This window comes from Salvelinus fontinalis, chromosome 30, assembly GCF_029448725.1.
Source record: "Salvelinus fontinalis isolate EN_2023a chromosome 30, ASM2944872v1, whole genome shotgun sequence".
NCBI classification, from domain to species: domain Eukaryota; kingdom Metazoa; phylum Chordata; class Actinopteri; order Salmoniformes; family Salmonidae; genus Salvelinus; species Salvelinus fontinalis.
The window spans coordinates 800,978-827,179 of record NC_074694.1 but is presented as its reverse complement, the minus strand read 5'-3'; the positions used below and the strand labels follow the sequence as shown (position 1 = coordinate 827,179).

General features: G+C 45.9%; 1 protein-coding gene across 3 annotated transcripts; it reads right to left on the bottom strand.

Annotated features, from left to right (window-relative positions):
• Positions 1-7,136: 7,136 nt before the first annotated feature.
• On the bottom strand, positions 7,137-25,661 carry LOC129828540 (prosaposin-like). 3 transcript variants are annotated; one of them, XM_055889560.1, is made up of 14 exons: positions 25,468-25,661; positions 21,361-21,545; positions 20,937-21,011; positions 20,355-20,480; positions 19,178-19,402; positions 18,707-18,850; positions 18,229-18,285; positions 16,487-16,633; positions 13,954-14,046; positions 12,709-12,892; positions 12,406-12,569; positions 10,762-10,842; positions 9,781-9,888; positions 7,137-8,314 (listed from the first exon to the last, which is right to left on the bottom strand). In XM_055889560.1, the coding sequence occupies exons 1-14, from the start codon at positions 25,652-25,654 to the stop codon at positions 8,279-8,281; spliced, it is 1,812 nt and encodes a 603-aa protein (XP_055745535.1). In that variant the 5' UTR covers positions 25,655-25,661; the 3' UTR covers positions 7,137-8,278. The 3 variants fall into 3 exon arrangements, with proteins under 3 accessions (XP_055745535.1, XP_055745536.1, XP_055745537.1); XM_055889561.1 differs by having other exon boundaries at positions 21,361-21,494; XM_055889562.1 differs by lacking the exon at positions 9,781-9,888.
• Between the last annotated feature and the right edge of the window lie 541 nt (positions 25,662-26,202).

Sequence of the window (26,202 nt, the reverse complement as noted above, 5' to 3'; positions counted from 1 at the left end):
AGTGCTCCCACCTCCTGGTTTGAGAGTGCTCCCACCTCCTGGTTTGAGAGTGCTCCCACCTCCTGGTTTGAGAGTGCTCCCACCTGGTTTGAGAGTGCTCCCACCTCCTGGTTTGAGAGTGCTGCCACCTCCTGGTTTGAGAGTGCTCCCACCTCCTGGTTTGAGAGTGCTCCCACCTCCTGGTTTGAGAGTGCTCCCCCCTCCTGGTTTGAGAGTGCTGCCACCTCCTGGTTTGAGAGTGCTCCCACCTCCTGGTTTGAGAGTGCTCCCACCTCCTGGTTTGAGAGTGCTGCCACCTCCTGGTTTGAGAGTGCTGCCACCTCCTGGTTTGAGAGTGCTGCCACCTCCTGGTTTGAGAGTGCTGCCACCTCCTGGTTTGAGAGTGCTCCCACCTCCTGGTTTGAGAGTGCTGCCACCTCCTGGTTTGAGAGTGCTCCCACCTCCTGGTTTGAGAGTGCTCCCACCTCCTGGTTTGAGAGTGCTCCCACCTCCTGGTTCGAGAGTGCTCCCACCTCCTGGTTTGAGAGTGCTGCTACCTCCTGGTTTGAGAGTGCTCCCACCTCCTGGTTTGAGAGTGCTTCCACCTCCTGGTTTGAGAGTGCTCCCACCTCCTGGTTTGAGAGTGCTGCCACCTCCTGGTTTGAGAGTGCTCCCACCTCCTGGTTTGAGAGTGCTCCCACCTCCTGGTTTGAGAGTGCTGCTACCTCCTGGTTTGAGAGTGCTCCTACCTCCTGGTTTGAGAGTGCTCCCACCTCCTGGTTTGAGAGTGCTCCCACCTCCTGGTTTGAGAGTGCTGCCACCTCCTGGTTTGAGAGTGCTGCCACCTCCTGGTTTGAGAGTGATGCTACCTCCTGGTTTGAGAGTGCTCCCACCTCCTGGTTTGAGAGTGCTCCCGCCTCCTGGTTTGAGAGTGCTCCCTCCTCCTGGTTTGAGAGTGCTCCCGCCTCCTGGTTTGAGAGTGCTCCCGCCTCCTGGTTTGAGAGTGCTCCCGCCTCCTGGTTTGAGAGTGCTCCCGCCTCCTGGTTTGAGAGTGCTCCTACCTCCTGGTTTGAGAGTGCTGCTACCTCCTGGTTTGAGAGTGCTCCCACCTCCTGGTTTGAGAGTGCTGCCACCTCCATGTTTGAGAGTGCTGCCACCTCCTGGTTTGAGAGTGATAATACCTCCTGGTTTGAGAGTGCTCCCACCTCCTGGTTTGAGAGTGCTCCCACCTCCTGGTTTGAGAGTGCTCCCACCTCCTGGTTTGAGAGTGCTCCCACCTCCTGGTTTGAGAGTGCTCCCACCTCCTGGTTTGAGAGTGCTCCCACCTGGTTTGAGAGTGCTCCCACCTCCTGGTTTGAGAGTGCTCCCACCTCCTGGTTTGAGAGTGCTCCCACCTCCTGGTTTGAGAGTGCTCCCACCTCCTGGTTTGAGAGTGCTGCCACCTCCTGGTTTGAGAGTGCTGCCACCTCCTGGTTTGAGAGTGCTTCCAGGAGTTGGCCGTTATTCATCCAGCAGCCAACAGATGAGATGTAAAGGTTAGTATTGATTTGGTGTATTTTCAAAACGTCTGATTGGGGGAATGGAAAATAAAACCGTAAATCTTTACGAATACATTTTCTCCTGTTTAATGTTAACTCAGATCATTTCCAGGTTTCTTTCGCGAGGAGAGTGTTCGTGGGAAGAGACCCCCCCCTCTGCATCAATGGTTGTTACTGCCGTTGCTACCAGATATGCACACCTGCAGGTTTTTTTACTCCCTCGACCAACAGACCGAACCCCTAAACGATCGCAGGAGATTCGTCTACTTGAAGAGGGGCCCGGGCAACAGATCAATAACTATGGCGGTGGATGGATGCCGTTAGGAGGTGATTTTTTGAAGGGTATTTGTTTGTTGGTTGATATGACAGAACACAGCTAGATTACATGCTGTTGTAATTATTGCTGCCATGTCTGCGTAGGGCGGACCGTGGCAGGCTGACTACATTTGGACCTAGTCAGTTGAATGAGAGCTCTAGTTTGGGGTGGGTAATCCCATAGTGTACTTTTTTTTTTTTTTTTTCTTTTTTTTGCATTTTCCAATTAACAACATTCAAGACAAACGTGAAAAGATATTAGACAACAATAGGACAAAGTGACAGTAACAGACGAGCGTAACAAAGAAAGAAAAAAACTAATTATAATTATATATACAAACATACAATAAAAAATTAATTATAATGAGACATTGAATCATATGGTCACCTGCCGTAGGCTACATATTATACATTACGTGTGAAACATTATATAAGGATAATATAGAGATTCATTCAATGTGATGTGGGGGGAGATTCTCCATATAGTCAATAAAAGGTTGCCAAATTCTGTAAAATGTATTTAACTTATTCCTCAAGCGGTAAGTAATTTTCTCCAGTGGGATACAACTATTAACTTCTGATAGCCACATTGCAACTGGCAGGGGGGAATCCAATTTCCATTTCAAGGCGATACATTTCTTGGCAATCGCTAGCAATATTTCTGTTAGCTTTATAGTATGGCTTTGCCTAAGACTGGTGTTAGTAAAGTTGCCCAGTAGACAGACCTCCAGGTCTAGAGGGAATGCAACCCCGTGAATTGAGGCTATGGTATCGCATACCCCCTGCCAGAAACCGTGTAGTTCTGAACACTGCCAAGTGGAATGGAGGAATGTTCCTTCATCTGAGCCACATCTAAAACACAGGGAGGAGATATCAGGGTTGAACTGCGGTCTAGATGGGGTGATATAGAGCTGATGGAGGAAATGAAACTGGATCAGTCTGTATCTGGAGTTCAATGTGGATGTAACACCATCCCTGCATAGGTCACTCCATAGACCCTCATCGAGATCAATACCCAGATCTTTTTCCCATCTAAGTCTAGGGGTTTATCTAGCCCATAGTGTACTTTGATGTGCATGTTGTCTTCTCTTCTGTCTGTTAACCAGGACAGCATGTTGTCTTCTCTTCTGTCTGTTAACCAGGACAGCATGTTGTCTTCTCAGTCTGTTAACCAGGACAGCATGTTGTCTTCTCAGTCTGTTAACCAGGACAGCATGTTGTCTTCTCTTCTGTCTCTTAACCAGGACAGCATGTTGTCTTCTCTTCTGTCTCTTAACCAGGACAGCATGTTGTCTTCTCAGTCTGTTAACCAGGACAGCATGTTGTCTTCTCAGTCTGTTAACCAGGACAGCATGTTGTCTTCTCAGTCTGTTAACCAGGACAGCATGTTGTCTTCTCAGTCTGTTAACCAGGACAGCATGTTGTCTTCTGTCTGTTAACCTGCCGCTACCTGCCGCTCAAGTTATGTAACTACCAAGTAAAGAAGGGAGAGAACGTCCTCAACTCTTATCCTCTATATCAGGGCTCCCCTGTTCCTGGAGAGCTATCCAGGAGGATCTCTCTCCAGGAACAGGGTTGGAGAGCCCTGATGTAAACCTACAGGAGGATCTCTCTCCAGTAACAGGGTTGGAGAGCCCTGATGTAAACCTACAGGAGGATCTCTCTCCAGTAACAGGGTTGGAGAGCCCTGATATAAACCTACAGGAGGATCTCTCTCCAGGAACAGGGTTGGAGAGCCCTGATGTAAACCTACAGGAGGATCTCTCTCCAGTAACAGGGTTGGAGAGCCCTGATGTAAACCTACAGGAAGATCCCTCTCCAGGAACAGGGTTGGAGAGCCCTGATATAAACCTACAGGAGGATCCCTCTCCAGGAACAGGGTTGGAGAGCCCTGCTATAAACCTACAGGAGGGTCTCTCTCCAGGAACAGGGTTGGAGAGCCCTGATATAAACCTACAGGAGGGTCTCTCTCCAGGAACAGGGTTGGAGAGCCCTGATATAAACCTACAGGAGGGTCTCTCTCCAGGAACAGGGTTGGAGAGCCCTGATGTAAACCTACAGGAGGATCTCTCTCCAGTAACAGGGTTGGAGAGCCCTGATGTAAACCTACAGGAGGATCTCTCTCCAGGAACAGGGTTGGAGAGCCCTGATGTAAACCTACAGGAGGGTAACTCTCCAGGAACAGGGTCGGAGAGCCCTGATATAAACCTACAGGAGGATCCCTCTCCAGGAACAGGGTTGGAGAGCCCTGATGTAAACCTACAGGAGGATCCCTCTCCAGGAACAGGGTTGGAGAGCCCTGATGTAAACCTACAGGAGGATATCTCTCTCTAGTAACAGGGTTGGAGAGCCCTGATATAAACCTACAGGAGGATATCCCTCTCCAGTAACAGGGTTGGAGAGCCCTGCTGTAAACCTACAGGAGGATCCCTCTCCAGGAACATGGTTGGAGAGCCCTGCTGTAAACCTACAGGAGGATCCCTCTCCAGGAACAGGGTTGGAGAGCCCTGATGTAAACCTACAGGAGGGTAGCTCTCCAGGAACAGGGTTGGAGAGCCCTGCTGTAAACCTACAGGAGGGTAACTCTCCAGGAACAGGGTTGGAGAGCCCTGCTCTAGTGTAAATAAGTTAAAGCGCTCCTTGGAGCCAACAGTCGATTAGCCTGAGTACCAGTCTGTTTGTTCTCTGATGCCAACTCATTGTCATGTATGGCTTGACAATGACGGCAATGGAATTGGCACAACACGCAAACAGATCTGGGACCAGGCTTGAACCCTCGATCACATCAAAGATCATTTTTAAGAGCCAGCACTTTTGTTTATAATTTTCTCTCTGTTATAGCAAAACGTCTTCAGTATTTTTGGTAACAGTTTATATGGAGACCATAACTATAGTGCTTTTCCTTTATAATGCTGTAATGAAATTGTGTTACGTTGACTGAGCATCTATTGTTTCTCCAAAAAGGCCAGCACTCACTTGAAAATAAGTTTGAAGCTTTGGTTTTGTCCCAAAATGGCACCGTGTTAAAATTCAGGGTATATTTAACCTTGGTGCTTTTCAGGTTTGACTGATAAAATGTCCAATTAGAATCACATGTCAGGCAAGTCACCAAGTTCACTCAAATGATCGATGTTAAGCGGTCATTTAACACTTCAAACCAAATGCCCAATACTACTGCCACACTGTGTTGGTCTTTTTCTGTGAACTTTGCCCTTGTTTTCGTCTGATGTGATTCACAGGAATGTTGTGTCAATCAGTAGCCACTGTGTTAAACTTTCCCTGTATATAAAGTGAACCATTTTTGACCCGGGATCAATGTACAGAATAGGATCACATTTTAGACTTTGCAACCTTTAATTTCTTTATTAATGTATAGCAACAGGTGTTAATATTTTATTTTTGTAACCTCCAGCCCAGAGACCACCTCCACATAGTCCTCTTCAGCCACGACCTCATGTCTCCTGGGTAGGATCTACAGGCCCAACGTGGTGCCACAAGACCTGTCGGAGCCCGCTGGCGTGGTGATGAACTTCTTCCAGACCTTAGGACTGGCTGTGGGAATCGGCTTTCTCTGTGCTGACAGTACAAGGGTGGAACTTGGAGACTGGCTGTGGGCTCGGCCACTACCGCATGTATAAACTGACTTGACTGAAGACAGGATTTGAGACAGTAAGGAAGAGAACAAGTCCAGTTCAATTTCAGTCAGGAAGTTAAAGCTTGGTGACAAATGGGTCTTCCAAACGGACTGTGGCCCAAAGTTGTGGCAAAAATGGCTTAAGGACAACAAAGTCAAGGTATTAGAGTGGCCATCACAAAGCCCTGACCTCAATCCCATAGAAAATGAGTGGGCAGAACTGAAAGTGTGCGAGCAAGGAGGCCTACAAACCTGACTCCGTTACGCCAGCTTTGTCAGGAGGAATGGGCCAAAATTCACCCAACTTATTGTGGGAAGCTTGTGGAAGGCTACCCGAAACATTTGACCCAAGTTGAACAATTTAAAGGCAATGCTACCAAATACTAATTGAGTGTATGTAAACTTCTGACCCACTGGGAATGTGATGAAAGAAATAAAAGATTCTCTATTATTCTGACATTTCACATTCTTAAAATAAAGTGGTGATCCTAACTGACCTAAGACATGGAATTGTTACTAGGATTAAATGTCAGGAATTGTGAAAAACTGAGTTCAAATGGATTTGGCTAAAGTTTATGTAAACTTCTGACTTCAACTGTACATGTAATAGTACCAGACATGCACACAAACCTATACAGTTGGCATTGCTGTTATGATTTTAGTCCTTGATGTTCTGCTTTTTTCAGTCTATTTCCTATTCTCTTGGTTGGGGGGGGGTTCGTGGAGGTGGGGGGGGGCTCGAATGATTGAGGGACAGCTATTGGGCGACAGTGGGGGGGGGCTGTGGGGGGGTTCTTGGGGGTGGGAGGGGTCTGGAATGATTAAGAGACAGCTATTGGATGACAGTGGGGGGTCTTGGCGTTCACGTTTTGTGGTCTGGTGGGAGATCTGGCGACGCGCTATTGACCTGGATGTTCTGAATGGGAGTCTGTTGGATGACTGGTGTGGTCTAGTTGAGCGGCTTCACTGCAAGTATAATTGTATGTTTCGGATATTCAATAAGTCGTTCAAACTTCAACTATAAAAGGCAGAGACCGCAACCTATACTCGATACTATACTCCTATAGACTTAAGACCGTAATGTTGAGCAGCAAACACCAGTATGTTCCATGATACTGCAGGTGATGGACAACAGAAACTCGATTCTCTCCCTACAGAGCATTGGCTCAATACGACATAGTGTACCAGCTAAGCAGAAATCCTATCTGAAAAGACGTCTTAACATTGGACAAGATAAAATGTAAGGAATCTATGCTTTTCACCACATGAGGATCGTCATCCTTTTTGTGATTAGTATCAGGCTAAAATAAGCAGTCAACACACCCCGTTCTCTCCATGGCATCTACACTCCCTCATTGTAAAAAAAACTACAATGTCCTCTCCTTGCTTCCAACCATCATTGGTTATTCAGTTCACTGCCATCTAGTGGTGTCCAGCCCTAATTAATCTAGAGGCTCCACTTCTGTTTAACATACAATTGCATTTTATTGGCTCAAACAGTTTCAGTTCATACTTAACAGCAAACCAAAAACAGGGAGGGACTACCTGAACTTGGCCAATAAGAAAAAGGTTTTGAAACATTTTACACTAATGAATACCACACATTAGATAACCAAGTGGATTTTGGGATCCAATAAGAAAAAGGTTGAAACATTAATGAATACCACATATTGGATTTGGGATCATTTTATTTCAGTTAAATTGACCGATCAGTTTCAGGCTGAACAGCGAGGCCGTCAGGCCAGTGATTATTGGTCACATCAAGCTCTGTCATTACGTTAGAAACATTGATTAGCATAAACAGGATGAGGTCAGCACATTGGTTGGCTGAGTGGGACACCGCAAACAGGCTGGGGGGGGGGGGGGGGCACACGAGCACGTTGCTAGAGATGTCTACATGGCACCTCGTTCCCTTTATAGTGCACTCCTTTTGACCAGGGCCCATAGGGCCCAAGGTGCCATTATGGATGGACTCACATTTTAGAGTAGACCACACCCCTTGGTGCTACAGTCGAGTCCCCACCCACGGCAACGGACGAGCTAACAAAATGTACACAGGCCGCGTCTAAAAACTGGCACCTTACTCCCTATATCAAAATGCACTACTTTAGAGACTAAGGTGCCATTTCAGAACCACCCAATTTAATACAAAAAAAACTAAGTATTCTACACAATTCAACAGTTTCTACAAACTAGAGATTAATTTGCTTTAAGGAGATGACAGACTTCGTTAAACATCCCAGAAAAGGTACGATATATATATACGGTCCGAGCAGGTTCCTCCATTTGCAGTCACTGCAAGGGATGGTGGTAAGGTAAAGAGTAGGCAAGAGGTCAAAGGACCCACTAAGACTCAACTGGTGGTATCCAAGCACACTTTCATAGAATCTCCTCACCGGTCTGCTTCACATTAAAAAAAAATGGGCCTGATTCTTGGACTAAGACACATCCCGTGCTTTTCCGTCCAGGACAAGGCTTAACATGTGAAATCTATCTAATGAGAGTTTTACACAAACCAGGTATATTAAAATGAATCAGTACAGTATCGGTTTGTCCCAGTAACAGTCAGGTAGATAGATTCCCTCTCAAAGCCCCAATACCCCCCCCCCCCCCCCCCCACATTAACTGAAAAGGCATCCACTCCCTTCCCTCAAACCTGCCTGGGTAAATTCATTTAGACATCAAAACTTTAAATTCCACGTGTTTAAACAAAAAAAAGGTGACCATTTATTGATTTAAAACTTAAGCAGCTCTAGTGTTTCTCCTTAATTTCCTAAAGGGTCTGAATGTTTAAGTAGATCTTCTCTCCACTCTATTCCCACACGTGACGCCTGCAGTGTGCCACCGCCTGTGAGAGGAAAGACAAGACCAACAGGTTAGCGAGAGGCTTCCCTACGGAATAGTTCCTCCTTTAGTTTATACATCTGTGAAAATAAGTATTTTAGACCACAGAACATCTAAATGAGCAGTGCTTCCCAGCTAATAATAATAATAATAATAATAATAATAATAATAATAGGAATACAAGTTACAGATCAGACAAAAATAAAAACATATTTTTCAAGGCAACACTGGAATGAAACATTGATCACTGTCAATAAATAAATAAAAAAGAAACATCCCTTTCAGGACCCAGAATTTGTAAAAATCCAAAATTACTTCAGATCTTTATTGTAATGCGTTTAAACACTTTTTCCCCATGCTTGTTCAATGAACCATAAACAATTAATGAACATGCACCTGTGGAACGGTCGTTAAGACACTAACAGCTTACAGACGGTAGGCAATTAAGGTCAGTTATGAAAACTTAGGACACTAAAGAGGCCTTTCTACTGACTCTGAAAAACACCAAAGCAAAGATGCCCAGGGTCCCTGCTCATCTGCGTGAACGTGCCTTAAGCATGCTGCAAGGAGGCATGAGGACTGCAGATGTGACCAGGGCAATAAAATGCAATGTTCGTACTGTGCGAGACCTAAGACAGCGCTACAGGGAGACAGGACGGACAGCTGATCGTCCTCGCAGTGGCAGACCACGTGTAACACCTGCACAGGATCAGTACATCTGAACATCACACCTGCGGGACATGTACAGGATGGCAACAACAACTGCCCGAGTCACACCAGGAACGCACAATCCCTCCATCAGTGCTCAGACTGTCCGCAATAGGCTGAGAGAGGCTGGACTGAGGGCTTGTAGACCTGTTGTAAGGCAGGTCCTCACCAGACGTCACCAGCAACAACGTTGCCTATGGGCACAAACCCACCGTTGCTGGACCAGACAGGACTGGCAAAAAGTGCTCTTCACTGACGAGTTGCGGTTTTGTCTCACCAGGCGTGATGGTCGGATTCGCAACTCAATCCCATTGAGCACGTCTGGGACCTGTTGGATCGGAGGGTGAGGGCTAGGGCCATTCCCCCCAGAAATGTCCGGGAACTTGCAGGTGCCTTGGTGGAAGAGTGGGGTAACATCTCACAGCAAGAACTGGTAAATTTGGTGCAGTCCATGAGGAGGAGATGCACTGCAGTACTTAATGCAGCTGGTGGCCACACCAGATACTGACTGTTACTTTTGATTTTGACCCCCCCTTTGTTCAGGGAAACATTATTCAATTTCTGTTAGTCACATGTCTGTGGAACTTGTTCCGTTTATGTCTCAGTTGTTGAATCCTATGTTCATACAAATATTTACACATGTTAAGTTTGCTGAAAAGAAAACAGTTGACAGTGAGAGGACGTCTCTTTTTGCCGAGTTTGAGATGACCAGTGATCACAGGAATAGTTGATGTCGCCTGTGTGTTTTGACTCAGTACTCACGTTGCAGCGTTTCGCAGAGTCCATGTCCTTGCACCAGAAGGCGGGTCCCCAGCTACACTGCTCCATACCCAGAAGCCTTTGCACTGCCTCAGGACAGACCCCCAACTTCTGTAACCAGGGACAACCACAGAGCGCACCGTTAGACAAGCATGGGGTTATATCCTTCCTGTTTGGCCCTGTCCGGGGGTTTCTTCGGATGGGGCCACAGTGTCTCCTGACCGCTCCTGTCTCAGCCTCCAGTATTTATGCTGCAGTAGTTTGTGTCGGGGGGCTAGGGTCAGTTGGTTATACCTGGAGTACTTCTCCTGTCTTATCCAGTGTCCTGTGTGAATTTAAGTATGCTCTCTCTAATTCTCTCGTTCTCTCTGAGAACCTGAGCCCTAGGACCATACGTCGGGACTACCGGCCGTGGTGACTCCTTGCTGCCCCCAGTCCGCCTGGCCTTGCTGCTATTCCAGTTTCAGCTGTTCTGCCTGCGGTTATGGAACCGCCACCTGTCCCAGACCTGCTGTTTTTCAACTCTTAATGATCAGCTATGAAAAGCCAACTGAAAATTGTTCATGATTATTATTTGACCATGCTTGTCACTTATGAACATTTTTGAACATCTTGGCATAGTTCTGTTATAATCGCCACCCGGCACAGTCAGAAGACTGGCCACCCCTCATAGTCTGGTTCCTCTCTAGGTTTCTTCCTAGGTTTTGGCCTTTCTAGGTAGTTTTTCCTAGCCACCGTGCTTCTACACCTGCATTCTAGCTGTTTGGGGTTTTAGGCTGGGTTTCTGTACAGCACTTCGAGATATTATCTGATGTACGAAGGGCTATATAAAATAAAATTGATTGATTGATTGATAAGCTTTTTATTAATTCAACCAGGCCGGTCCTTTTTTACCAACTTGACAAAAGATGTTATTCTATAGATTTGTACCCTCATATTCACTCGTCCCACACCTATATTAAGAGATTTAATGCCAGTGCTCACCATGCAGACAAAGTCAGGGTCCAACATCTGCAGGAGGAGCTGAACCAGCATGGGCTCATACTGCTCAACCAGCTGGTCACACTGGGAGGAGATAAGACAGTGGTTATCACCAATGATAGAGAGATCTATACACACAGTCAAGTTGACGCCTACTCATTACAGGGATTCTTTATTTACTATTTTCTACAATTTAGAATAATAGTGAAGACATCAAAACACATATGGAATCATGTAGTAAGAAAAAAAAGTGTTAAAAATCTAAATATATTTTATATTTTAGATTCTTCAAAGTAGCCACCCTTTGCCTTGATGACAGCTTTGCACACGGTTGGGATTCTCTCAACCAGCTTCATGAGGTAGTCACCTGGAATGCATTCCAATTAACAGGTGTGCCTTTTTAAAAAGTTAATTTGTGGAACTTCTTTCCTTCTTAATGCCTTTGAGCCAATCAGTTGTGTTGTGACAAAGTAGGAGGGATACAGAAGATAGCTCTATTTGGTAAAAGACCGAGTCCATATTATGGCAAGAATAGCTCAAATAAGCAAAGAGAAACGACAGTCCATCATTACTTTAAGACATGAAGGTCAGTCAATACGGAAAATTATGTTTCTTGAACTGTAGTTGCAAAAGCCATCAAGCGCGATGCTGAAACTGGCTCTCATGAGGACCGCCACAGGAGAGGAAGACCCAGAGTTACCTCTGCTGCAGAGGATACGTTCATTAGAGTTACCAGCCTCAGAAATTGCAGCCCAAATAAATGCCTCAGAGAGTTCAAGTAAGAGACACATCTCAACATCAACTGTTCAGAGGAGACTGCGTGAATCAGGCCTTCATTGTCGAATTGCTGCAAAGAAACCACTACTAAAGGACACCAATAAGAAGAAGAGACTTGCTTTGGCCAAGAAACACGAGACCGGTGGAAATCTGTCTTTTGGTCTGATGAGTCCAAATTTGAGATTTTTGGTTCCAACCGCCATCTTTGTGAGACGCAGACCTCCACACGTGGTTCCCACCGTGAAGCATGGAGGAGGTGCAGTGGACAAGTGCTCAGCATGTGGGAACACCTTTGAGACTGTTGGAAAAGCATTCCAGGTGAAGCTGGTTGAGAGAATGCCAAGAGTGTGCAAAACTGTCATCGAGGCAAGGGGTGGCTACTTTGAAAAATCAAATATATTTTAACGTTGTTACTACATGATTCCATACGTGTCATTTCAGAGTTTGCCTCCAGGATTATTCTTCAACGTAGAAAATAGTAATATAGAAAAAACATTGTACTGGTAGTGTATGTATATACACACACTAGACTGATGGGGGCGCTGTGTTAAAGCCTCCATCTTGGCTCTCACTCATGAATATTTGGGAAGCTATAGAAAGTCCTTTATTAAGGTTTACATTCAAACCAATATGGCCGACCGGTAGCGTCAAAGTCTCAACGTCCAATACAAAGCATCAGTAATCCAGGGTTTATATATACACGCACATCATTGGTTAACACACCAGAGGAGAATAGATTATTGTGTCCAGGAAACACTGTTAACTGACAGATCCCCATCACTGTGCCAAGCAGATACATTGGTCTCTTAATTAACCTGGATGGTCCACTTTGTTATATTTTCCAGTGCTTTCCAGAGTCTCCCAACTCACCTCGCTCCTCACGGCCTCTGGGACAAAGCTGCAGACTTTCCTGACTGCGTCTTCGATCTGTGCCTCTGTGGCGTTCTGTTCCAGGATACCGTCGATGTACTGCACAGCCACCTTACACACCTCACAGAACCCACCCGCCTCAACCTTGGCTTGGTCCAGCACCGCTGAGAGATGGGGACAGAAATAACTAACTAAATCCGGGGCCATGTTCAGTCGGTATGAACCAGGGAGGGGGTGAAATGACACTTGCGTCCCGTTATATCCCACATTCACTTCCTTTTAAACACAATGAACACTACTCACGGATGAAGGCGCGGCTAGCGTCCTTGCAGAGCCCCAACACGGTGCAGATCGTCTTAGGGTCGGCCTCTTGTACCAGCAGCTCAATGATGGCCTGGCCGTAGGCCTCAATCAGGTCCTTACACTGGACCGACAGGGAGGAAGGCAGCACAGAACAAACCTTCTCCACAGCACGCACCACATCTTGCTGAGAAGAGAGAGGGAAGGAGAGAGAGACCAGGGGTGAGGCATGAACCCTACCATTTCATTGAGGAAAAAAAATAAAAAAAAACACCAGTCCTCTTCTGGCTCAACCAGATGAGGACTGGCCACCACTGAGACTAGTTGCCCCAGATTCCTGTCTTTCAGATCCCCCCCCCCCCCCCCCCCCCCAGACAACACATCTGCATTGCTTGCCTTTAGGAGTTGTAGGTTAATAAAAAGCACTTTGACAACTGCTGATGGGATAAGGACTTCTATAAAAAATAAAGATAATTCCTTTCATCTCCTAGTTTAAGTCATTGACTATACACTATTTATATACAGTGGACAGAATTCTCCTAACACAACAGCTTGGCTACCAAAATAGCTAGCTAGACACAAGGCGTATCACAGTAAATTTCTCCAATCAGATAAACCTTTTGAATTCTTTCACAACTGAACGATGAGACTGATCCTTCAGATAGGGATATTGGTGATCAAACCTCCCGTTTAAATAAGGACGACAATTTTTTTTGCATTGTTCAACTCGAAGGAGGCTGAGACTGGCTGAAGACCAGATCAACAAGTGCCCGTGATCACACAAAAAAAATGCATTTGCTTACTTAAAGCACACAAGTGCCTTGCTCAAGGGCACACCGGCAGTACACAGGATATTGAATCTGGTAACCCTCTAGCTGCAGCCTAATCCCTGCAGAATTCCCAGCAGACAGCTCAGGGGTTTGAACCGGCAAACCTTTAGTTAACACCCCCCCCCCCCCTACCCTCAAACAGATCCTGGAACGTAAGGATTACAGATCATTCTGATTTTTTTTTAAACAGTTGAGACAAACTGACCCCTGAAGAGAAGCAAACATGTCACGATCAGTAGGGTCTCAGGTCTTCATCCAGAAATGAAGCACAATCACATTTATAATATAGATCTCATACCTATAATTATTATTATTTATTTTTTTAAACAGATGTTCCAGTCTACGCCGGTTTGAACATGAAACCCCTTTAGGACTTTACCAGTCAGTGTTTTATAGCAGGCCATGTCAGGTGACCTACCTCAGTCTTCTCATCCTCCAGCATGCTCTCCATCTCCTTCATCATGAACTCACATAAGGCACATTGGGGGGAGTCTCGGGCACGCACCATGTTCTATAGAAAAGACTAGTTAGTAGAGCAATACCCAGGACCACATCATCCAGACAATCTAGCTTCTGGAAAGAGGAACACCCTTTACAGAACATGTCACTGACCAACAGAGTCTCTCTCCCAGCCCTGACCAACAGAGTCTCTCTCCCAGCCCTGACCAACAGAGTCTCTCTCCCAGCCCTGACCAACAGAGTCTCTCTCCCAGCCCTGACCAACAGAGTCTCTCTCCCAGCCCTGACCAACAGAGTCTCTCTCCCAGCCCTGACCAACAGAGTCTCTCTCCCAGCCCTGACCAACAGAGTCTCTCTCCCAGCCCTGACCAACAGAGTCTCTCTCCCAGCCCTGACCAACAGAGTCTCTCTCCCAGCCCTGACCAACAGAGTCTCTCTCCCAGCCCTGACCAACAGAGTCTCTCTCCCAGCCCTGACCAACAGAGTCTCTCTCCCAGCCCTGACCAACAGAGTCTCTCTCCCAGCCCTGACCAACAGAGTCTCTCTCCCAGCCCTGACCAACAGAGTCTCTCTCCCAGCCCTGACCAACAGAGTCTCTCTCCCAGCCCTGACCAACAGAGTCTCTCTCCCAGCCCTGACCAACAGAGTCTCTCTCCCAGCCCTGACCAACAGAGTCTCTCTCCCAGCCCTGACCAACAGAGTCTCTCTCCCAGCCCTGACCAACAGAGTCTCTCTCCCAGCCCTGACCAACAGAGTCTCTCTCCCAGCCCTGACCAACAGAGTCTCTCTCCCAGCCCTGACCAACAGAGTCTCTCTCCCAGCCCTGACCAACAGAGTCTCTCTCCCAGCCCTGACCAACAGAGTCTCTCTCCCAGCCCTGACCAACAGAGTCTCTCTCCCAGCCCTGACCAACAGAGTCTCTCTCCCAGCCCTGACCAACAGAGTCTCTCTCCCAGCCCTGACCAACAGAGTCTCTCTCCCAGCCCTGACCAACAGAGTCTCTCTCCCAGCCCTGACCAACAGAGTCTCTCTCCCAGCCCTGACCAACAGAGTCTCTCTCCCAGCCCTGACCAACAGAGTCTCTCTCCCAGCCCTGACCAACAGAGTCTCTCTCCCAGCCCTGACCAACAGAGTCTCTCTCCCAGCCCTGACCAACAGAGTCTCTCTCCCAGCCCTGACCAACAGAGTCTCTCTCCCAGCCCTGACCAACAGAGTCTCTCTCCCAGCCCTGACCAACAGAGTCTCTCTCCCAGCCCTGACCAACAGAGTCTCTCTCCCAGCCCTGACCAACAGAGTCTCTCTCCCAGCCCTGACCAACAGAGTCTCTCTCCCAGCCCTGACCAACAGAGTCTCTCTCCCAGCCCTGACCAACAGAGTCTCTCTCCCAGCCCTGACCAACAGAGTCTCTCTCCCAGCCCTGACCAACAGAGTCTCTCTCCCAGCCCTGACCAACAGAGTCTCTCTCCCAGCCCTGACCAACAGAGTCTCTCTCCCAGCCCTGACCAACAGAGTCTCTCTCCCAGCCCTGACCAACAGAGTCTCTCTCCCAGCCCTGACCAACAGAGTCTCTCTCCCAGCCCTGACCAACAGAGTCTCTCTCCCAGCCCTGACCAACAGAGTCTCTCTCCCAGCCCTGACCAACAGAGTCTCTCTCCCAGCCCTGACCAACAGAGTCTCTCTCCCAGCCCTGACCAACAGAGTCTCTCTCCCAGCCCTGACCAACAGAGTCTCTCTCCCAGCCCTGACCAACAGAGTCTCTCTCCCAGCCCTGACCAACAGAGTCTCTCTCCCAGCCCTGACCAACAGAGTCTCTCTCCCAGCCCTGACCAACAGAGTCTCTCTCCCAGCCCTGACCAACAGAGTCTCTCTCCCAGCCCTGACCAACAGAGTCTCTCTCCCAGCCCTGACCAACAGAGTCTCTCTCCCAGCCCTGACCAACAGAGTCTCTCTCCCAGCCCTGACCAACAGAGTCTCTCTCCCAGCCCTGACCAACAGAGTCTCTCTCCCAGCCCTGACCAACAGAGTCTCTCTCCCAGCCCTGACCAACAGAGTCTCTCTCCCAGCCCTGACCAACAGAGTCTCTCTCCCAGCCCTGACCAACAGAGTCTCTCTCCCAGCCCTGACCAACAGAGTCTCTCTCCCAGCCCTGACCAACAGAGTCTCTCTCCCAGCCCTGACCAACAGAGTCTCTCTCCCAGCCCTGACCAACAGAGTCTCTCTCCCAGCCCTGACCAACAGAGTCTCTCTCCCAGCCCTGACCAACAGAGTCTCTCTCCCAGCCCTGACCAACAGAGTCTCTCTCCCAGCCCTGACCAACAGAGTCTCTCTCCCAGCCCTGACCAACAGAGTCTCTCTCCCAGCCCTGACCAACAGAGTCTCTCCCAATAGCATCTTAGTCATAACTAGTACAGTTCATACAAGTTTGAAAATAACCTGTGAGTATGTACGCAAAGTGGCCAGTGCCCTTTACTAGTATCAGGAAGTTAACCTACCTTGGCAGGCTTGACAGCCTCCATCTTAGTGGCAGGAAACAGTTTGACAGCGGGGATGGTTTTGGCAGCCACCAGCTTCATCATGGGGACAGAGCTCTTCACATCAGCAGAGCAGAAGCCGGCAAAGGCACAGATTTCCTTGGGTTGCTGAGGGGGGGGGGGGGGGTGTCAGAATGGACACATTCATACCACAGAAAATATGTTGCGTTCCATAGGCCACATTACAACCACCTACCAGTCCCCTGTTCCATAGGCCAAGCTACATTCTAGAGCCAGGGGCATGCATAGGGCAACATGCACCCAGAGCAGATGTTTCCAGACACTAATGAGGCATTAAAACACTATCAAACATGTTTGTGGCATGAGAGAAATAAATAAATAAATAGGGAACAGCTCCATGTGCAGTCCAGCATGAAGAAATGCACACATAAAATACATTTCCCAAAAAATTGATAGCTTGCGACCTAAAATATTATTTTTTATCCAGCACAACTAAACAGATAAACACTGATTCAGATCTAGAACAGTAGAGGTGAGTTAAGCAGCACTAGTAGACAACCAGTACAGGAAGCAGATGCTAAGGCTGTGGCCAGACAGATTGGGTTTATTCAATGGGAGTCATCCGTTGACAACGGCAGCCTTTACAAATATGCAACTTGGAACTTTTTTTTTTGTGTGCCAGACAATAAATCCATAATACAATTTCATCTAAGTCACTGTCTGGCCACAGCCTAAAGGGTGAGAGACTCCCAAGCTGAACACAGAGAGAGACACCTACCTGTTCCTAGAGACCAGCAGCAACCAGAGAAACCCCAGAACAGGGGGGGGAGGAGGGAGAGAGGAGAAAGGCAAATGAATGGATGGAGGAGGGGGGGGGGGGGATGAGGAGAGGGAAGAATGTGCAATAAAAAATTAAAATGAATCAGCAGGCTAGGAGTTGTATGGGCTAAATGTATCTATTGTGCTGAACCAAACCACATGATTCCTCCTCCCCCGTTTCCCCTTCCTGTAACTACATCTCCGCCCGGTAGTGGGGAAAGTTTGCCCCTGCGTCATTTCACCCGTGATCTGCGGTCCGTTTGTTTATCTGTCATGTGATATTCAGCGGTGGAGAAAATACCCAAATGTGACACTTAGGCCATTTTTTTTTTTATTAAGGCATCTTCAATTTAACTCAAGTGAAAGTGACCCTTTAAAATACTACTTGAGTAAAAGTCTTAAAGTATTTGGTTTTAAAGTATCAAAAGTTAATTTAAAGTGCTAAAATATACTTATTTATAATTTCAAATTCCTTATATTAAACAAACCAGACAGCACAAAATAGTTTATTTACGGATAGGCAGGGGGGACACTCCAACACCGTTTACAAACTAAGCATGTGTGTGTTTTAGTGAGTCTGCCAGATCAGAGGCAGTAGGAATGTTCTCTTGTTTAGTGTGTAAATCAGACCATTTCATTGTCCTGCTAAGCACTTTTGGGTGTCAGGGAAAATGTATGGAGTAAAAAGCACATTTACTTCTCTACATTCCTAAAGAAAATAAAGTCTCCAAATATGTAAATAGTAAAGTAAAAATACAGATAACCCCCCCAAAAAACTACTTAAGCAATACTTAAGTATTTTTTACTTTAGTACTTTACACCACTAGTAATATTATGCAGATCACCTGGCTAAATGAGCAGAGCCCTAGTTAACAGTGTTATCTCTGGAACTTAGAAAAAAAATCTGTCGACGAGTTACTCACCATGGACATCAGCTGCTGGACGACGAGAGGAGCGTACTGGCTGACGTACTGCTTGCACTGAAAACAGGAGAGGACAGGAAGTGGTACAACAAACGTGCTCTGCTAGAGACATAGATTTAAAAAGGTAATGGCGGGTGCATACCACCAGCTAGTCTCTAAGGCCATAAGGCTCTCCAACCCTGTTCCCAATGGCGCGGTACCCCTTCATTAGGGTTTTCACTCCAACCCCAGTTGTAACTCACCCGGTTCGGTTTATCAAGCAGATCATTAGTAGCGTCAGGTGTGCTAGAAAAGATTTGGAGTGAAACCCGACAGGAACAGGGTTGGAGAGCCCTGATCTTGGGCAAGAAAACACAACTTATTTCACTCTAGTGAAAATGTGTATTTTGATGTGCCCTTTGTTATAAAACCCAGTCCTGTAACCGGGTCAGAGACAACACTGGTTCTGGATCTGTAACTAGATAACAAGGCCTCTCACCAGGTCAGAGATGCCAGGCCCCAGCATGTCACACTGGTCCTGAATCTGCTCAATCAGAGCGTTGACAAAGGTAGAGTTCCTCTTCGCCTCCTCCTGAGTGTCTGTGATGAACTTCACACAGTCCTCACACACGTCTCCAGTCTCCTACAAGGAGACAGAAGACATTCACTAGTGAATAAGGAGTAGCAGATACATCACATGCCAATATGAATCAGAGGTAGTTTAAAGTTGCTACTGGGTCGTGTTCAGTAGGGGAATAATGTTTTGAAAACAGGGCTGTACAGACAGAATTTGTCCAATGACATAAACAGATTTAGGTTTCCCGTTGCGAAACGATTTGGTACTTTGTGCCCTACTGAACACAACCCAGGTGAATCTAGATTAGGTATAATAGGAAGTCAAAGGCAGAATCATGTCTCTCGCCCCCCCATGAAGCCCCTTTAGTCGTCACAAAGACGTATGACCACGTACCTGTGCTGCGGCAGGTCCCTGCTTGGTGTTATCCTGCGCCTGAGGGTAAAGGAGCCCAGGGACGTTGAGGAGGAAGGGGGCGACCCTCTGGGCTAGGTCTACCTGGGGGATCTCGTTGGACGTGAGCTGGGGGATCTGGTTGGACGTGAGCTTAGCCAGCCTGGCCAGAGCTGCCTGCTGAGAGGTACACAACCCCATGGCGCCACACACCACCTGGGGATCCTCCTGGGGGGGGGGGGGGGGGAACAATCACCATCCGCTTTAGGTCTCGACAACCTGCATCTCACTACACAGCATTAAAAAAAAAAATCATCCTGGATCCTCACACTGCTACAGACAGGATGACAGCTTACAATACATGGTATCAAACATAGAAACCATGCATTTGATGCCATTCAATTGATTCCCAGCCATTAACACAAGCCCCACCTCTCCAATTAAAAGGTGGAACCAACCTTCTTTGACAAACAATTTAACTCCGGGTCCGTTTCCCCACTTCAGACTCAGATTAGGCCAAGTCCTAGACTAAAAAAACAGTCTCCACTGAAAGTGTGTTTGTCCAGGAACTGTCTTAATCTATATGCATTGTGGTCCAGCTGGTGCTGTAGCCATGGCAGGTGTAACCGAAAGGGATGAGGCCTTTTAGCCTCGTCAGTCACAGGAAGTAGTAGAGGACCACAAAGAGCCATCTGTCTGAACAGAGATCCAAGCTAGCATCCTAAATGCCTCTCATTCACTAGTCCACCGGCCACACACAGACACTCTACTGTGTGCCCCTTGACTTACAAACAGTCTGATTAAGGAGAGAGGAATACATTTACTTTCCTACAGAGAGAGATCAACTCTCAAAGAAGTCTCAAACCCATTCAGTGCGTAAGGATTGCATAGTGGGTCAACGCTCAAGCGGTCCACAAGGTTGCTCTACCTCACTGTCAAACGTGAAACTTTATCCCCCAATCTAAAATCTCCATTCAGTAACAGATTGCTGTCCACGGACCAGACTGTATTGAAGTCATTTGATAAGACTGTATGTTAGACCCAGACATCCAGTCCACTTTTACACATCAGTTCAGCTGCCTACCATCTAACACTAAGCATTAAAAAAATGACCATTTAACATTTTTCATAGTTAACATTTTTTTTAAACTGATTTTATTATACAGTGTTTGGTACGTACCAGTCCTCCAGTGATGATACCCATGAGGATAGGGTAGTAGCTGTCTACCATCTCCTTACACTGTGCAGACAGATCCTTGTCAGGGATCAAGGTACAGGCCTTCTCCAGGTAGCCCAGGATCTCACCCTGGAAACACAGATCTCACAGCCTCAGGACACGTTGCTGTATACACACACACCTGTGGTAGTCTGCCGTCTCCACCTGGGAGAACTAGGATACCCTACTCAGAGGACTGTTGTTCACAACGGTCGCCATGGCCTCTTAGGGACTGGAAAACTGTTTCGTCATATATACACCGATAGTGTACGCTGGTTGGAAGACAGGTCAAATAAAAAAAAACAGGCAAGTCAGTTAAGAACAAATTCTTATTTACAATGACGGCCTTCCGGGGAACAGTGGGTTAACTGCCTTGTTCAGGGACAGAACAACAGATTTTTACCTTGTCAGCTCTGGGATTCGATCCAGCAACCTTTCGGTTACTGGCCCAACACTTTTACATCTGCCACCCATGGTAGAGCATGAATTTTGTTTTCAGCAGCAAAATGTGTGGAACAATCCCCACATTCATCCTCCATGACTCACCTCAGTAGCATTGTCTTTCAGCAGCTGGTCCACCACAACCAACACCTCCTTACACAGGTCACACGGCACAGATTTCTGAAACAGAAGGAGGGAGATGAATAGAGTAACAAAACCAAGGCCAAGATAAAAAACAAAATGACCACTGTTGATCCATTTACACAGCGTAAAGACAAGGGCTTAGAGCAGCATTTCCCCTAAACTCTGTCCTAGGGCCCACGTTTTGGTTCATGTCCTAGTACTACACCGCCGATTCAAAACATCAACTCATCATCAAGCTTTGATTTGAATCAGCTGTGTAGTACTGGGACAAACCAAGATACACCCTGGGGGGGGCCAGGACAGAGTTTGGGTAACGTTGGTCAAGACCTTCTCTGCTCCTTTAATTAGACAATAACTTGCTAGATGCAGCAGGCTAGAATCTCACCATCTGGGGTTGGTTCCATACGTTCTCTTGGCAGTGGACTACGGCGCCACAGATCGAGGCAGTCTTCACATTTTGGCACCAGTAGGGAGGACCACGGGCACACTGTTCAGTACCCAACAGAGGGGTGGCGACAGCTAGGAGAGAGTAGACACACTGTTCAGTACCCAACAGAGGGGTGGCGACAGCTAGGAGAGAGTAGACACACTGTTCAGTAACCAACAGAGGGGTGGCGACAGCTAGGAGAGAGAGAAATCAAACGTTTATTTCGATGCATACCCATTTATCCAAAACTGATGGTCAATTTAACAGAAAGTGTTACACAATAGTAGTATTACAAAAGGCTCCATTCTTGAATAAACAGTGTTACATTTGACACATCGTCATTTAGCAGACGCTCTTATCCAGAGCGACTTACAGTAGGCAATGAGTGCATAGATTTCCGTACTGGTCCCCTGCGGGAATCGAACCCACAACCCTGGTGTTGCAAGCACCATGCTCTACAAACTGAGCAGGTCATTGGTTTAGAAGTAAGCGTACATTAAAACGGCAATTAAACTCAATGAATTTGGCCTTGACTGCTATAGAAACAAACATCAAGACAGTTGAAATAAATCCTAAGGAATAAGGTTAAGTGTCCTATAGCTAGGAGACTAAGCTCAAATATATTTTTTGCACATTTACACCTCCGAGGGGGGGGGGGGGAATACCTTAAGAAAACTTGATTTAATGGTTTAAACCAGTACCGGGTGACCGTCAGACGAGTCCTGTGACACACGGGGGTCATAGAACAACAAAAAAAGTCTTATCTTTGCATAGTGGTGTCATATTAGTTTGCATAAGGGCCTCCCGAGGCAGCGCACAATTGGCCCAGCGCCGTACAGGTTTAGGGGAGGGCTCGGGCCAGCATTTCCTTGTCAAATAAACCATCAATGTGATAGATGGTTAGATCATGTGACAATAGTGTCAGCAGACATTGCATAGATCGCCTAGTGCTGCTGGAGCAATAGACTACATATGGAGGCTGGACCCGTATCGAGCGGGTCATTGTGATAACAGCCTGAAGATAGATAGGACATAGCATGTGTTTAGTAAACACAACATTCAGAAAAGGGGGGGGGGGGGCAATCTCTGTACTTGTCCAATGAGAAACGCTAATTTTCCCGTTGCTAAACCTTAACTACAGTACGCCCTAGGAATCTAATGCGTTAGGAAACGCTCTGTCATGTTCACATGCTGAAAAAGCCCCCCCCCCCATTTCCTCCTCACGGTCAGGTCACATGACATGGCAGATAAAAACAAGCTATTGCTCAATATGATGTAATGGGCATAGACATCACAAGGACATGTTTCAGCATTGTCAGACTCTCCAAATAGCAACGTCTTTAAGCTACAGTTTCAGTGAGTCAGCATAGATATTAAAGTATAATTAGACAATAAGGCCCAAGGTGTGTGGTGTGTATATATATAAACCCCATACCACCCCGACAGCAGGCCTAATGAAAAGCCTATACTGAACATCTTGTACACAGAGCAAGCATGACTCCTATTGAAGTAGGAGTGTCAAATAACTACTCAGTGATAGGAAATTATGTGCTGTTAGCAATGCAAACTAGATGCTCTAAAAAAACTTCCCTAAAACCAGAGGGGAACACAAGAGCAAATGTATTGCAGAAATGGCAAATATGAGTAAGCATGTGACAAAAACAATTTGATGTTTTGTCACATGCTTTAGTAAAACAGGTGTGGACCAACACTGAAATTATTACTTAATAGACCTTCCCAACAATAAACTACAAATAAATGCACAATGAGTAATAACTTGGCTATATGGGCTCCCGAGTAGAGCAGCGGTCTACTGGCCCAGTGTGACACTGGGCTTGGATTGTGTAGGCAGTCATTGTATTAAACAACTTGTTCTTACCCGACTTCCCCAGTTAAATTAAAGTTAAAATAATAAATAGACACGTGGTACCAGGATTAAGTCAATGTGTAGGGGTACTAGATAATCGAGGTAGCTATGTACATATAGGTCAGGATAAAGTGTCTAGGCAACAGGATAGATAAAACAGTAGCAGCAGTGTATGTGAGGAGTCAGAGTTGCAGCATATAAGAGTCAATGCAGATAGAGGCCATGAGTAATGATATAACTGGCAGTGTCATAAGATAAGTGGATAGGCTACTAGACAGCCTTTATGTCAGTGTGTTCCAATTCCAAAATACAACACAAGTCAAGACGGAAGAAGCTAGCTATAAAAAGGATTGGCCATTGTCGCACAAAGTAGCAATAAACAACTCGATCGCTTGACCAAACTAGGACACTAAATGTAACTAGCTTGTGCATGTTTATTACAACAAAGCCCTTGTAACAATACTAGCCAATAGGCCTATAAGGAAGTGAGATGTGCTTCTTTAGAATCCAGTTTGTATAGGGGACGTGACAGACTGCATAGTAATCAGCAAAAAGACTGCATTAAAGCGCTGGGTGATTACTCTGACCTAGAAAAGCACTAGTTTTTAATAAATTTAAAATCAGTTGCAATTTCTTTGAACTCTAAATCCATTATGCAATAATGACAAATTGGAGCTTTTTCATTGAAATTCCAAAACCAAAGTTAATGAACATTCAAATGCCAAAACAAATATTACATTATCTAGCCGGTCCACATTGGGTAGACATTAATAGAACAGTAAATTAAATGGAGAGGATTCTGTCCCGTTGCAGCACCACCTGGTATAGCAACTGGTCACAGGCATCTGACCCTAAGGTGCCACAGAGTGTCATGCATACGGCCCAGACTATGTACATTGACAACCCCTCCCCCTTCATTTCAACACTGCTGCTACTCACTGTCTGTTCTCTACGCATAGTCACTATACAAATTACCTCAACTAACCTGTACCCCCCCCCCCCCTTTATATAACCTCGTTATTGTTACTCTGATTTCGTAAATATTTTTTTAAACTCCATTTCTTGAACTGGATTGTTGGTTAAGGGCTTGTAAGTAAGCAATTCACTGTCAGGTCTACACCTGTTGTATTCAGCACATGTGACAAATACAATTTGATAGGACTGCATTTGTTTAGATGAAAAAGGTGGGTTTATCATGCACCTGTCCAAAACTGTCTCAGTTATGTATGGACTACATCAAGAGTAGACCCAGTCTTGTAAATTATTTTATTATCTCTGCATTACTGGGAACACGCCATAAGTAAGCATTTTACTGTTAGAATACGATATAATAAATAGACGGTGAATAGGAGAGCAGGTTAGAGAGGAGTGTGATCGTGTAAGACAACTGAACCACACTTTGTTTTTCCACAAAGAACATCTGCATAAGGAAAGTACAGAGCCACTGTAAGTACACGTACGTTTTTAAGTTTGTTTACATAAATGGTGGTATAACAGTTGGGCCATCGCTGCCATTTATGTGCGCAAACGGGTGTAACAAAATAATTTAAAAAAAAACAGGTCAGGCGTAAGAAAAACATTGGTAAGGCTAGCTACTCTGTTTAGATAGCTAATGCGTCACACCAATGTCTGAGCTAAAATCAGCCATCATGACTTGCTTTGATATTATAAAACGTGTCTTTTTATTACTGTAACATTGTGTCCGTTGGCTAAAAGTTAAATCAACCGGACCACAGCTAACATTGCCAGAGTACCTTGCTGGCTAACTAACGTTTCCTGGCCAAATATCAATCGTTAGTTAGCTAGTTATAGAGCTAGCAGGAAGTTACCTAACAGTACAGTTAGTTCCTTTCATAACGTAGAAATAATTAGACAACGTTTGCTAGCACAAAGTCATTCTAGCTATACATCTTGAATGTTCAGAAAGTGAAACTTAACGTTGCAAAATTCTCATTGACGATAATGAATTTAACGTTGGTTGCTACAGTAACGTTACGGCTAGCTGGTAATGTTGGCTAGCTAGCAATGGCTGCTGTGTTGACTTTGAAAAACAGCGTCGCTGTGAACGAATGTAGCTGGCTAGCTAACCTCGATACGTATTCTCTATACTACATATTTATCTATGATACATAGACAACTACGTACCTAGTTAACATTACACTAATCAAATCGTTCCAATATAATGTTTATCATATTACCTGCGGAGATGAAAAACAACGCGAGGTACAGCATGACTGTGCTGTTTATGTCCGGTTGACGCTCTTCTTGTTCTAGCGACTGTATGAATTCGAATGGCGCCTGGTTCTGAGCACTGCAATGCAGGGTGGGTGCGTTCACTGCGTTTATATCATGCCTCATAGTCAGGTGACTTCTGAGCCCGGACATGTGACGGTCTTATGTACATTAAAAATGTACTGTTCTTTTTTTGCCTTTAAAATAGTTAATAGATCATTATGTAAGGTATCATTATTGTAGTTATATGTAGACAAACATAGCCTACTCATTATCCCCCCCCCCCCCCCTCCCACATATGACTAAAAAGGTCGCAGTTGTAAATGAGCTTCAAACTTGTTCTCACCTGGCCTACCCGGTTAAATTAAGTTGAAATACAAAATAAATAAATAAATAAAAAGGCAATAAGATCTTTATTTCTCCACACATTGCCTGGATTGATACAAATTAGTAGCCTATGAATATTAAGAGTGTAATTAAGGCACATGATAAGATCACTGAGTCCTGTGGGTGATCACTGTATTCAAATATTTAACTAATCTAATGAAACTTGATTTGATTTCTATTGAGTGTTGGTACTCAATTTAGTGAATTTGCATGCAAATAATCCAATTTAAACATACATATTTAAACATACTGAGTTTAGTTTAGTGTTATCTTTGCATAGCCTTCCCTGTCCTCTCTCCAGGGAATATGTAGGT

What these genes read in the sequence shown, in the direction of transcription:
- LOC129828540 (XM_055889560.1), bottom strand. Translation starts at nt 25,654, where the DNA reads ATGTCCGGGCTCAGAAGTCACCTGACTATGAGGCATGATATAAACGCA. An exon ending in TGGAGGATGAGAAGACTGAG is followed by an intron (nt 12,893 to 13,953) that starts GTAGGTCACCTG and finishes CTCTCTTCTCAG; the next exon opens with CAAGATGTGGTGCGTGCTGT. An exon ending in CGCTAGCCGCGCCTTCATCC is followed by an intron (nt 12,570 to 12,708) that starts GTGAGTAGTGTT and finishes CCCATCTCTCAG; the next exon opens with CGGTGCTGGACCAAGCCAAG.